Here is a 14,173-nt window from a genome sequence, read left to right on the forward strand (position 1 = left end):
GCATTTCCAATATGATATGCTTTCAAAAGTAGACTGAATTTTGGGATAGCATGCAGTGTATTGGGCTTTTCAAAGAGTAATACTACAGATAAGCACAGAATAAATGACTCTAGGTTATTTATTTCTCACTGTATTCATGAGTAGCTAAAAAAACAGTGTGTCAACAATTTTCAGAATTTGCTGGGCCCCTGCTGCACAGTTGCTGTGTGCAATGTCCCATAATTTATGCTTATGAAAGCTCTTCTAGCCATTTAAATTACAATAGGTGGTATTTATTAGTTGATTGTCATGTTTTAACAACCTCTTATGGCTATAATACTCACATTATGCAATGGTACATGTCAATTATCATACAAAATACATGTACAGCACTCCTTTTAGAAGGTATATCCTCCAGTACCCATTCAACTTTGAGTAAAATGTCCATAAAAGCATAGTATACATCTATTTTGACTATTATAAACTCATAAATCTACCTGCTCTGACACAACTGAATTTTGGTTAGATGAAAATGTACCAGATGAGAATACTGTATAATTGTCTAATGATCTTCACAAGCAAAGAAGTGAATCATGAGATCTATATGACCAGATCACTGTGGATTGGATACCTTGTGTCGATAATAGCATGCATACTATTGCACATATCACTTATACTATGCTAGTAGAAGATATGTAGAACTGTGTACAATATAAATATCATTGAAAATGCCCTGAAATGCCAGGTAATTGCAGTGAATTTGATATTGTGATAGGCTACAAGGCTCAAGATGCACTAAAATTAATGTATGGATACTATTCATACCTCTAATATTATATGCCGATGGCTTTTGGAGCCTCAGAGAGCATGCGTTGAGCAATATATGCATCTCAAGGATGTATTCTGCTTGCTCAATCATCACAGACTACACAACCACACAGCGATTGAGTGGCTGTGTGGCACCTTTTTTTGTTTTGTCTCTCCACCTCTACCTCTTCATCTATCCATTTGCTCACACATTTTCCTATTTTTAGGGATATATGGTATGTTTTCTCTGTTTTCTATGCTAATCATTTGATTTTAAATGCTTTTGATGTATCTAGTGGGCTCAATTGCCCCAGGTAGCAACCATTTCCCCTCCACTGGCATGCGTAAGCCCTCACACAAGGCTGCACCATTCTCCTTCCCTCAGATGATGGACAACTCAATAACCATTGTATATGATAACTCTCATGATGATGGTGTGCTCTCCAGCAGCCAGGATAATTCTAATTCTCACTGCGACCCTCCCAACATCCTCCACATTGAAATCGGCACCAATCACTATTGACCACACCTTTCGAGCATGTCAACAATAATTAATTTTCTTGGGGAGTTGGTATCGCTTACCATCTGCTGCAAGGAGGGTATATGCATATAAAGCCAACTACTGGGACAACAGCAATGACGACAATGGAAATAAGCAACAAGAGTGGGAGAATCAGCAAGAGTTAGAGAAGGAAGAAGGTGTATGCAAGATGGCTGTGGATGTAAGCCACTAACTCTAATCGACTTAGATCGTGCTAGGATCGCTACTCGCACTTCGGTAGACGATACACCAGCAGGTCAAAGGCGACGAAAGCGAATGGAACGCTTAGACAGAAGAACGGAGTTCGATGTTAGGTAGAATAAACCTTAGCCGAAGCTGGGGTTTAGACCAGCTGAGGCTCTACTTAAATACACGTTGCGTAGGCTAAAGATAGTGCCGCAGCAACGTCCGACCGAGATCGCAGCATAGAGTAAGCGTGAACACGTAAGAAAAGGAAAAGAAAAAGAAAAAGAAAAGAATAATCGTAACATTACCCCCCTCCTCAAGACTCGTTCGTCCCGAATGAGCCCTGACTTTCCTCCCCACTCGTTGCCGACTCGCTATAGAAAGATAAGACACTATAATCATCGTTGTCCTCGTTTTCGCTGTCGAAGTCCCAGTTTTCATGGACTCGTTGTAAGTTGTCGAGGTCGGAATCGGAGTCTCCGTCGTTGGGTGTTTCTTCGATGACGGGTATTCCGTTGGCCTCTTCCTCCGTGACCTCTCGTAGGTCTATTGAGGACTGTACATCCGAATGCCTTGGGTTGGTGCATTCGGAGGAGTCCACCGTTTCGACATCCGTGACGCACGGGGTGTCCGGGTCATGGTATGGCGTTTTAGCTTCCGGAGGTATTTTGTCGTCTCTTCCGACCGTCTTTCCGAGTTTATCAACTTCCCAACGGATTCTTTGGAGGTGGGCTTCGTACTCGTTTACCAGCTCCTCCGCGTTAGCCATGTCTGAGCGTTTGACCCAGGAGTTCTCTTCCCTCGGGTATCCTCTCCATTTCACTAGATATTCAGTTATCGCGCGACGAGTTCGTCCGCGACCTACTACTTTGTCCCGCTGTTCCACGATCTCCTCAATTTCGTATTCTTCTTCATCATCGATCAATTCTGGAGGCGGCCTCTCAGGACGCGGTTGATTCGGAAATGTTGGAGCGATGTAGGGTGTTAAGAGCGACTCGTTGAAGCGGTTATGGATTTTCCATCTTGTCGGCAGCTTCAACTCATAAGCGGAGACCCCCTTTTTGGCCGTAATTGCAAAGGGGCCTACACGACGGTCCCCAAGCTTCTTGGTCGGCCGAGGAAGGTGAAGGTTGGTCGAGTCGAGCCATACCTTGTCTCCTACTTGGTATTCCACTGCGACGTCTTTGTGCTTGTCGTAGGCCTTCTTCATGGACTCTGCCGCCTTTTCTAACGATTTCTTGGCTTCGCCTTGTGCTTTCTCTATCTCCTCCAACAGTTTCCCCGCTGCTGGAACGGCCGTTGCTCGTTGAGGGTTTTTAATCACCTCTCCGTCCCTTCCAAAGATAACCCGATAAGGAGAGTATCCCGTCGCTGAGTGTTGACGATTGTTATGAGTGAAGGCTGCCAATGGCAACCATTCGCTCCAGTCGTCTTGCCTGTCGTTGACGAACATTTTAAGGTACTTTTCGATCTCTTGATTAACCCTCTCCGTTTGGCCATCTGTCTGTGGGTGGTATGCCGTGGAAGGATTCCCCTCGACGTGGAGCAGTCGGTAGAATTCCTTCATGAATTTAGATACAAAGACCGAGCCTCGGTCGGAGATCACTTTCTCGGGCATTACGCCGTAGGGCACGTAGACGTAGTCTCTTAGGATTTTTGCAAATCCGAGGGAGGTGAGTTCCTCGGTACAAGCAATAGGAATGATGGCTTTCGAGAAACGGTCGACGATAACGAGAATGGAATCATATCCCTTGGAGTCGGGGAGTTTAGTGATCATGTCGACCGAGATATGGGTCCACGGTCGTGTAGGTATCTCGTTTGGATGCAGAGGGGCCCGCTTCGGGCGATGATCTGCCTTGGTTCGCTGACAGACCTCGCATCCCTTCACATAGACTTCCACGTCCCGACGCATTCGTGGCCACCAGTAGTCGCGAAGTACCAACTCTTTGGTCTTCTCAATTCCTGGGTGTCCTGCCGTAACGTGGTCATGCTTGAGGGCGATGATCTGCCCTCTGAGATCCCGATCCATGGGCACATAGATGCGCCCATCGTACCATAGAAGGTCTTGTTCGCGGGATACCCTTTTTCGTGGTTGAGGGAGTCTGAAATGCCCCTGTCCCAACGGCGTGGATCGTGCGTAGCGGCCTTGATCCTTTCGTGCAGGTCCTCCGTGGTCGGCATCATCAGGGCCCTAAAGTGTTCCGCTTTAAGGACCACAACGTCCCGATTGTCCCCCTTTCCCTGGTCGTGATCTGCCCTCCTGGATAGGAGGTCGGCTTTGCGATTTTGTGCCCCGGGTTTGTGGTGCAAGGTGAACTGGTACTCTGCCAGCTCAGTTACCCACCGTGCTTGTCGTCGGTTGAGTTTCTGAGGCTTGCGGAAGTACTGGAGATTGGAGTGGTCCGTCCAAATCTCAAAGTCTTCCCTTGCTCCCATGAGGTACTGTCGCCACTCCTCTAGGGCGATCATTATGGCTAAGAGCTCCTTGTCATAGATTTCGTAATTGCGCTCCGTAATTGAAAGAGCCTTGGACAGAAACGCGACTGGACGCCATTTCTCATCCTGCCATTGGGAAAGCACGGCTCCTACCGCTCCCTCACTTGAGTCTGCCTCTACTCGGAATCGTCCTTGGTCGAGGGGGATGGCCAACACCACGTCCTCACGGAATAACTCTTTAAGCTTCTCGAATGCCTTCTGCTGAGCCTCCCCCCACTTCCACTCCTGCTTTCCGGTAAGCATGGTCAGTGGTCGAACGTGCTTGCTATAGTCACGGATGAATCGTCGATAAAAGTTGCAGAACCCGAGGAAGGACTGTAACTCTTGCTTCCTCCGGGGAACTGGCCAATCTAGGAGACCCGCGATCTTGACAGGGTCCATGCGAATCTTTCCCTCGCTGATGATAACTCCCAAATACTCCGTCTCTTCCACCTCGAATTCACATTTCTCGGCTTTAAGGAACAAGTTGTTCTCCCGTAAGATCTGGAGGACCTTTCGTACGATCCTTTTATGCTCCGCCTTGGTCTTGGAGGCAATCAGGATGTCGTCCAGATATACTGATACTTCACCAGCGGTGATGAGATCTTTAAAGATATCGTTCATCATCCACTGGAAAGTGGCAGGAGAATTGGTAAGCCCAAAGAACATAACGAGGGGCTCGTAGAGGCCGCGGTTGGTTCGAAAGGCGGCCTTCCACTCGTCCCCCTTCTTGATTCGTACATTGTTATAGCCCCATCGAACGTCCAGCTTGGTAAAGTACTTGGCCTTCTTCAACCGGTCCATGAGCTCCCCGATAAGCGGTAACGGATAACGGTTCTTGATGGTCATCTCGTTAAGCTTTCGGTAGTCTTGGACAGGTCGTAACTTCCCATCCTTCTTTTTAACGAAGAAGAATGGAGAGGCCATCGGGGACTTCGAGGCTTGAATACGCCCGGTGGTTAAGTTCTCATCGAGAAACTTGTCGAGCTCCTCCTGTTCGGTCGGATTGAGTGGATAGACTTTGCAGTCCAGGTTGGCATTAGCGTTGGGAATTAGCTCGATGGCGTGGTCCCAAGGTTTACGCGGGGGAAGTTCATCGAAGTTCTCTTTGTCGAAGATATCTTTGAAGTCCCGATACTCTTCGGGTACTATTTCCTCAAATGACTTGACGTCTTTTTTGGCGTTGGCTTGGGCGGCTAGCTCGTTGGCCCTAGTTCCCATAGCCCTGACGTGAAATGCTTCTTCGAAATCGATTACTAGAATGGTGTCCCCTTCCTCGTATTCGTCCCATCGTGCTGACGGGTCGGTGTCGGGCAGGGAAAAGGGAATCTTCCTGCACGTACACCGGGCCAAGGTGACTGCTCCGGTATCCCAATCAATGAGCGGGTTATGACGTTGTAACCAGTCATGCCCCAGGAACAAGGGGGTGGAGCCTAGATCGACTACGGCTAGTTCGATCCGTTCCACGTGATCCCCTATACGTAACCTTACTTCGGCATACTCCGTGATGTCTCCTCCTTTGTTTCTGGTGCCGTCGGCATTATATACCGGAACGGGTCGGGCCGCTTTCTTTAGGTTGAGATCGTGGGTCTGGGCCCAGGCGCGATCGATCGAACTCCCGGTGGCCCCGCTGTCGACTAGGGCGGATAGAGCGTAGACTTCCCTGGTATCGAGTGTTTCCAACTGTACTTTTATTGAGACGTTCCTCCCCTTCCTCCCTCGTATGTACATTGGTGGCTTCCGTAAATCCTCCATCCATTGCCACCGCTCTCTGGCTTGAGCCGCTGTTTCCGTCTGCTCCTCTAGCTGATGACACAGTTTGTCTGTCACTTCCTCGCGTCGTCGCGGGTGTACCCATACGTTGAGAACGGCGCGAGCTGCCGCATCTCCTCGAGCAATCCGTAAGGCCCGACGGGTCCACAAGATGCCGTGGGGCTCGTAGTACATTGCCGCAAACACCTTCTGGTCGTTGGCATTTGCGGTGAGAGATACGGCGGGGGACGAGGGCCTTTTCGGGGTTACGACCGGTATGTCGGACCGTAGATGGGCTTCTTCGTCTTCTACTTCCTCCAGAGATACCTGGGGTCTTGTACTCGTGCACGGCAATTGGTCGCCGGGCCGGTCGGGAAGGCCCCTCGGTGGCATTTGGTCACCTTCCGACGAGTCGGTAGAGGAGGGCGCTCTGCCCTTTCTTCGGCCCTGGCCTCGGGCATTTGTGCTCGGCGTTGTAACCTCTACGGTTGTCCTAGACTTACTGCTCTTCCTAGACCCGGCGGTACTTCGGGTTGCCCTTCGCGGGGGCACACATATTGGCTCCCCCGAGGGGTCTGCACTGTTTGCCGTCGGGTGTCCCTTGGCTACTAAGGGCAGGTGGTCCCCCGAGCTCACGACCTCAGCTGCTTTTCCGACGCTTCCCACTGGAACAGACGCCTTCACAGACGCAGGCCCAGCGGGCTGGGCTGACGACCTTTCTCCCACTCCGGGCTGACCTCCCTTCGTCAAGGGTGCAGTCGAGACACGACCTAGGGGGCTCTGCCCTCGAGGGGCTTTCCCTGTACGGTCGGCCGGGGGTTCCTGAGCTGGGACGGCCCCTAGGGGTTCGGTTCCAAGCGCAGACCGCGCCAGGAGGCGGTAATCCCCTCCTACGCCGTGGTCGGTTGGCGATTCATTCTCCTTAGTTTCTTCGACTGGTAACGCGGCAAAAAAGTTGGTATATTGATCATACGGAGTACCTACATACAGAGTATTAACTCGGCTAGAATTACATGAGTGCGCACCAGTAGAAACTAAGTCCTTGGCCGACGTCGTCGAATCGCTTATTTCGACGCCGGCTGGTCTTTTGACGACTTCTCGTCCTTCTTCTTCTCTTCCTTGGCCTCCTCGATCTTCGTAGTGGGGGCGAGTTCCTCGTTTTCTGCTTCAGCGAGCAATTGGCGGAGACGGGCGACGTTGGGCTTTTTGCGAGGTGGGAGTTTGACGGGAATCCACTTGGATTTGTCGTCAGGGCACTTGTGCTTCGGGTTCCACCCCGTGTTTCCACACTTGAAGCACCTCTTGTCGGACCGCAGCTTGTCGATTTCCATCGGCTGCCCGGCACCTCCATAGGTGGTTCCCGTGGCGTCCTTCTTATCGCCACCTGACCCCTGTCCTCCCTTCTGTTGATTGCCTCTACCCGAACCAGCCTGGTTCGAGGAGGACTTACTGCCCAATCCCTGGGCGACTCCGTATCGATAATTGGCGTCTATTCTTAGGACGCGGGCCTTCCATTGCGCATAGGTGGTGGGGCGCTCGTTGTCCCCATGCATCACCGTGTTCCTCACCGTTGGTCTGATTGCTGCCTCCACCGCTTCGAACATTTGCTTCTCATCGCCAAACTCCTCGCATTTGTGGGCCAGCCGCTCGAATTTCGCGAAGAACTCTACAGCGGACTTGAAGTCCGCTTGTCGGACCTTCTTCCACTCCGCCTTCCATATCGTCAACTCGGCGACTTCGCGGAATTCTTGCGTGAGGTCGTGCGAGAATTCCTCCCAGGTGGGGAATCTCCAATGACCTCGCGGGTCGCGATATCGGTAGTATTGATCGACCCACCACTGCTGCGCATCTCCCCGTAAGTACCCTTGAGCGAACGTGATACGATAGGGGTTGTGCCCCTGATCGTTCATCGTGTAGTACATAGGGAAGACCGCAAAATAGACTTCACAGTGATGGAGGAACCGAGTAATATCCGATGATACTCCGGTGAAATATTCGGGCTGCGTCACCAGCTTGGGTTTGACGTCGTTCCAGGGGTTGTTGGTCCCTCCTGGCGCTAACTGCCAGGGTGGGATTGGCTCCGGCGGCGACGGGACGTGGGGAGGCGCCGGCGGCTTAGGCGGTCGAGATAGGGATCGTAAATTTCGATTTTCCCCCGGAGGGGGGTAGCCAGCAGGGTCGGGGTATCGTGGCGGTCTTGGCGGGAACGGGGGTACCGTGGACCCCTTTCCTTTGTCTGTCGTGGACGGCCCAGCGCCTGGGTCGTCCATGTCGTCGTCGTCCCCTCCTGCTCCTCCGAAGAATCCTTCGGGGAAAAAGTCCGACGGGTCTGTCGGGTGGGGCATTGGTTGCGGCCTTCTGTACGGCTCGCACATCTGCTGCGGCGCAGTGGGGTTTACCAGGTTCCAGACGGTAGCCGCCCGGTGCCAGGTTTCTACTTCCAGAATGTTCTTCATCAGGTATACGTCACCCATTCCCTTGGCGTGACGGTAATCTTCCCCTGCTTCGGAGAAGAGCCACTGTGGGTCTCTCTCCATGTCTTCCATTATGATCTCATACAGTCCGTGCCAGGGCAACAACTCGAAAATCCCGGGCCTAGGCACTGGTCCCTGAAGAAGGACCTGCTTCACCGCCGCCATTACCGTCGGCTCCAGAGCCTGGTTCGGGGGCCGGCTTGGCATCCTTTGCCTCCTTCCTCTCTCGGGCGAGGCGGTCGATCTCTCTGTTCCTTCTCCACCGGCCGATGTCTGAGTCTTCATTGGAGATCTCCTCTTGGTATACTCTCCAGGCTCGTGCTCTAGCTTCGAGGTCGGTTCCTGCCCTCCGGGCGTATCCGGTGTAGCGAACGGCAGCGGCTCGTATCCGGTTGTCAATCTCGGCGGGAGTGGCGTCGGGCTCGACGGGTAGGTCCCAAAAGCCGTTGGGCCCGTAGAGGGCGTCCTCCTCGGCACGTCGGATGCGTGCATCATGCGCTCGGCCTCTGTCCATTCGGGCCTGGACTTCTGGGGACTCCCGGGCATCTCTAGGGAGTCGGAGGGACTCGACGTACGTGTGATAGAGGAGCGTCCACGGACGCTGGGTCGCAGGGACGGGATCGGCGAAGGCTCGCGACGAGACGGAGGGTTCCCAGTCGGGGACTCCGGCGAGGCGCTCGGCGGCGGTAATTGCCCCAAGTTCCTCGGTGTCGAAGTCTGGGAAGTCGTTCCAAAGCTCCCCATCCGTCGGCTCGTGCGAGGAGACGGTGGAAGGGAGTACTGGGGCCTCGGACCCTTCAAGGATCGGGTCGGGCTCTCCTCCGGTCGACTCTCCGGCCACAAGATCTTCTTCCCCGTCGTCTGCGTAGACCCAACTGGTGTCGGGGTACCAGGCGACCGGGGGTCCTCTATTGGTTGGCCAGGCCCTTGGAACAGGCTGTGGCTGAGTTGAACTGGCGGTAGCTGCGGAGGCTCCGAGGCTAAGCTCCTCGGGGTCGTCGTAGAAGTCGTCTCTGCGACCTCGGTTGCGCGCCATTCTTGCGCGATCTCTTGCGTTGTCCTCCTCGATCCTTCGAGCGCGGACCTCCTCCCAAGTTCCTTTGTGTCCCCACCCTGAGTGGGTCCTGTCGTTGTGGGCGCCTCCGGTATCGGTGGCATCTTCCTCCTCCGAGTAGAGGTCGTTGAGGAGGTCGCTGAGTCGGGTTCTTTCCCACTCGGTGAGCTCGTCCCCTTCGAACTCGGTATCAGGGCTTTCTTCGCCCTCGACCAGATGCCTGGTGCCTTGTCTTCGGGCTCCGTCGGTGCTTGACTCGCCTTGGACTGGAGAGACGTCGAAGAGGCCTGGTAGGGGCGTGTCTCCTCGCTCGAGGAGTACCCGCCCGGTATCTGCGATGTCGATTGAGTCTGCTGCTGCGCTGGAGGCGCTTCTGTAGGAGTCGGTGCTCGACTCTGAGGATCGCGAGCTGGATCGCGACGATGTGTATAGGGACCTTCCAGGTCCCCCGGAGGCGTTGGATTCGACATCTCCGACTGTCTGTTGAGATGCCGCTGGAATGTCGATCACCGGCGGTGGATATGCCGGAGCGCTGGGGATGTAATGGAACGGTAGTTGTGCGCGGACTTGTTTCCGCTGGCAACAACGGCGAAGTTGGTACAAAGTAATGGAGCAGAAAAAGAGTATGAAAGTCGCGAAGACGGCGAGAATGGATTCGGACCAGGGCATTCGTCCGAGAATCTATTCGTGGCGTAAGTCGACGATGGACCATGCAAGCTGATAAACAGCGAGGATGGTCAGAACGATTAGGAGCGCGATGATCAGGCTAAGGTCGGTTTCGTAATTAGAACCGTTCATTAACAAGATTTCACACTCGTTGGAATCAGGGGAGCTTGTTACTATTAACAAAATAATTGTCAATAGCGATGCAAGCTGGAGGGCGAGTACGAAGGGTTTCGTGTTGGGATACGTGGTCCTAAACGAGGCGGGGATATAACGCGAACAGGGCAACTAGCAGGCTTGCTAGCAACACTGCCGATATTCCGAGTCCGATTAGGAGAAGGGTGAGGTATACAGTCAAGAAGACTGCGAGAATGAGGTCGTCAAAGAGGATGAATTCAAAAATCAAGTCGACCACAAGCACAAGAAGGAGTAGTCGGAAGGGTACTACCCAAAGGACTACTGCGACGAGGAAGTGTATCAGACGAATTTTGAAGGTGAGTGCTCTCCCGTTGGTCCACTCGCTGTGCGTTGACAAGCACCGGGTTGTCCACACGAACGCAGGCGATGACCTCTCTGGTCAAGCGAGGTAATTTCTCGTAAAAGAGTTGGGCAGCGCTCTTTCTCAGAAGTGACGCTGAGCAACGTAGATCGAGCTTCGGCTAAATGTAAGCCACTAACTCTAATCGACTTAGATCGTGCTAGGATCGCTACTCGCACTTCGGTAGACGATACACCAGCAGGTCAAAGGCGACGAAAGCGAATGGAACGCTTAGACAGAAGAACGGAGTTCGATGTTAGGTAGAATAAACCTTAGCCGAAGCTGGGGTTTAGACCAGCTGAGGCTCTACTTAAATACACGTTGCGTAGGCTAAAGATAGTGCCGCAGCAACGTCCGACCGAGATCGCAGCATAGAGTAAGCGTGAACACGTAAGAAAAGGAAAAGAAAAAGAAAAAGAAAAGAATAATCGTAACAGTGGAGCAGAGAGGAGGACAGCTGGATACTCAATAGAGGTGAAGGGTATAAGCAGAACAGCAGGATGATGATCAGGTTTCTGATGTCCAATGATGGCAGCGATGAAAATGTCCCATTAGGCATTGACACTACTCCAATATATGTGACGGATGACATCACACTGATGACCATATGACCACTGATGGTGCTGCTGCTGCCACTCCAGCCTAAAGCTAACATAGGCTTCTACCGCTAGGCCCAGTCTCTCCAATGGCCCCAAGTCTCTTGCATCCCTCATTTTTGACATGAGGGAACATGGGCATCAAGTCTATTCCTCATCTCGATGCTATCACCACCAGTGATGATGATGATGATGCCCATGCTCATCCCCACCTGATCTCAGACCTGTATGACCACCATCAGACATCCACCCCCTTTTTAAATACTGGGGAGTCTGATGGTGGTTACCATTTCCACTGGAGAATATGGGAATGGGTTGGAGGGTATAAGCAGGAGGGCAGGCACAACATTGGGGCCCTGATGGCCAGCGAAGATGATGACTAACTCACTCTTCCAGGCAACAATAGACAACTGGAGGGCATATTGAATGCATCAACAATTATGATTTGGTGACCACCCCAATGCCCGCTGCTGCCAACCTCCTATTCTTCCAATATTGAGGTCTCCCATGCCACTCAGCCTACTGACTTACCCCTAAATTATGCATATGTCAACACTATGCCATGTGATTCCCATCCTCAGTGACTATGCCTGCTGTCATGCTGCCCAGCATGATGACAGGCATTTTTTTCTTAATAGTCTATCCTTCATTAATTTGATGTGTATAGCTAGATTTACAATTATACATAGCCTGTTTAATGTAGCTGTTATATCACCTTTGTAAAATCTGGTTGAGATGTTTCTGGTTCAAACTATGCTAGATGTATTTTTTTGCTGCTTTGTCTTTCTTCACTGTTTGTCAGGAAATTGTTGTCATTCTGACCTGCACCATCACATCCAACTAATGTTTTGCATACAAGGTTGGGTATGCTTGGGAAAATAGTTGGAAATATTTTTTTTTAGTCAGATTCCATTTTTATGCAATCATACTGCAAGTATAAATGCAGAAATTCAGTTAAATATTATTCTGACACTCACATAGGCCAAAATAGGATTCAGCAGTGTATGATAAAGCATGCATATTTTAGCAGCATATTGCCTAAAAGGGCCTGTGGTTATTATCCATAAAAATGGCATCTGCAATTGTGATTATAACCACAGCCTCAAACTAACTACTACAGCCATAAGTGTATCTGGTTCACCTGTGATCTGCTTTGCATTATCTTTGATCTACCAGCACTGCATCAGCTCCACTGGATCACTGCTGCTCCTTTACACAATCATGCTTCTCAAGTTCAACTGATGGGCCAGTACGCCTCATGGAGAGTCATTCATATGGAGTCCTGCACCTCATGCTCACCTTGTTTCTTGTTCACAAGGATGCTTTTAACATACATACACAGTAGGTCTAGCCAATGACTATGTATTAGGAAAGTAGCTATAATGAAAACTGTATTTAAGCAAGCCTACACTGTGGCCTTAAGCCTCAGCTTTGGCTAAGGTTATACACTCCCAACTCTTATCTGAACTCCAAGTCTCATGACTAAAAACCAATATCACTCATAACAGTTTACATTGCTATCCTCACTCTGAATCACTGAATGTGAGTGACAGATAAGGACTCAACCTTGCTTACCAAGTTGGTGTGTTACATTTAGCTGAAGCTTGCTTTTAATACTCTTCCTGTTGTTTTACAATGGTAATTGTATGAACCCTTCAAACTGCAATTCCCTTATTTTTGCAGCAACCTTTAGATCTGCTGCATTACTATACACAGCTGCATTAATTCACTTTTTCTGACAAAGACCTTGCCAAAGAGTACTGACCCTGGAAGAGGGCGAGTAGATGGGCTCAATGGCTCATCCAGGCCATGCTGTAGAATTTGGTCAAATTACAATGCTGCTTAGCAGTGGAGCAAATTGCAAAATCAATGCAGATTGCCAATGCAGCTGTTTGAGGCAAAAGAGCACCTCATATGAAAACACAGCCACCCCACAAATGGGTGGTTTGAGCACTGGCTCAGACAGCACTGAAATTCCCACCCTCCTGCTTATTGCCTGGGTCTGAAAAAAATTGTACGGGCCCATAAAATAATATTTGATATACTGGTACCTCTTCTGCACCCACATGTGGCTCATTTTGGCTGGATTCGTACACACATGCTTGGATGTACTTACCATGGGAATATATCATGCCCATTTTGGTAGGCTGGCAATTTTTAAAAGCAGGCAGCATTTTGGAGATAGTAGACAGTATATTGCCCTTGATTTTATTGTAGCATGTGTATGAAATTTACATATGCTTACTGTACCTTCTTGTAGCCCTGTAGTGTATAGATAACAAGTGAGAAAGTAATATTTCAATGATTCCAGAGTTTGCCGGATCACTGTGAATTTGGGTGCACAGCACAATAACTTGTAATTATACTGCCATGCAACTCCCCTGGCCCTCTAAACTACACTGGGTAGTGTCTATTAGTTTATTTTCACTTCATAAATAAATTCTCTGTCCACAATTTCCATCTCATAGATCATTACATGTAAATGATGATGAAAAATGCATGTTTACCACTTTTTGAGGGCTATATAAAACAGTACACATTCAAATTAGAGTGAATTTCAGAGAAAACCATGTTAGAAACTCATTTAGATTATTATTGGCTTCAAAATATACCTATGCCAGCACTAATGAGTTTTGGTCAGATGAACATACATGAAATGAGAACATGGCATAATAGTATATTGCTTCACTCAAGCAACAATGTCAATAATGAGGTTTACTCTAACAGATCGCCATGAATCAGATGCATTGGTTGGATAGTACAATGTATATCCTTGCTTATTAAGTGCATCCGAGTTGGTGTGATGGTACAGGGAATGGCATACAACAGGTATATGCTAGCAAGTGTTTAAAAGTGGGGTTAATATACGATAAAATGCATATTAACCACTGTTTGAGGCATTAAAATATAAAACAAAATCACTAAAAGCACTTCTAACTGTCATAAGAATGTATTCTGATGATTTCCAGGGCTTTGGAGTGCCAGAGTTGAGGAGGGGATGCATCCCGAGCATGCATTCCACTCGCTCGATCACCCTGGACTGTAAATCCACATAGTGATCGAGTGGCTGTGAGGCTTCTTTTTTACCCAGAGACCACCATGTCGTGT

General features: G+C 50.0%; 1 protein-coding gene across 1 annotated transcript; it reads left to right on the forward strand.

Moving 5' to 3' along the window:
• Positions 1-875: 875 nt before the first annotated feature.
• Positions 876-1,616, forward strand: EV420DRAFT_1487895 (uncharacterized protein; the record flags this gene model as incomplete). The annotated part of the gene is made up of 5 exons (XM_060470576.1): positions 876-933; positions 1,014-1,022; positions 1,083-1,220; positions 1,402-1,508; positions 1,569-1,616. 5 exons carry the CDS (start codon positions 876-878, stop codon positions 1,614-1,616), a joined length of 360 nt encoding a protein of 119 aa, XP_060322066.1.
• Positions 1,617-14,173: the final 12,557 nt, after the last annotated feature.

This window comes from Desarmillaria tabescens (assembly GCF_030435595.1).
Source record: "Desarmillaria tabescens strain CCBAS 213 chromosome Unknown EV420scaffold_143, whole genome shotgun sequence".
NCBI classification, from domain to species: Eukaryota; Fungi; Basidiomycota; class Agaricomycetes; order Agaricales; family Physalacriaceae; genus Desarmillaria; species Desarmillaria tabescens.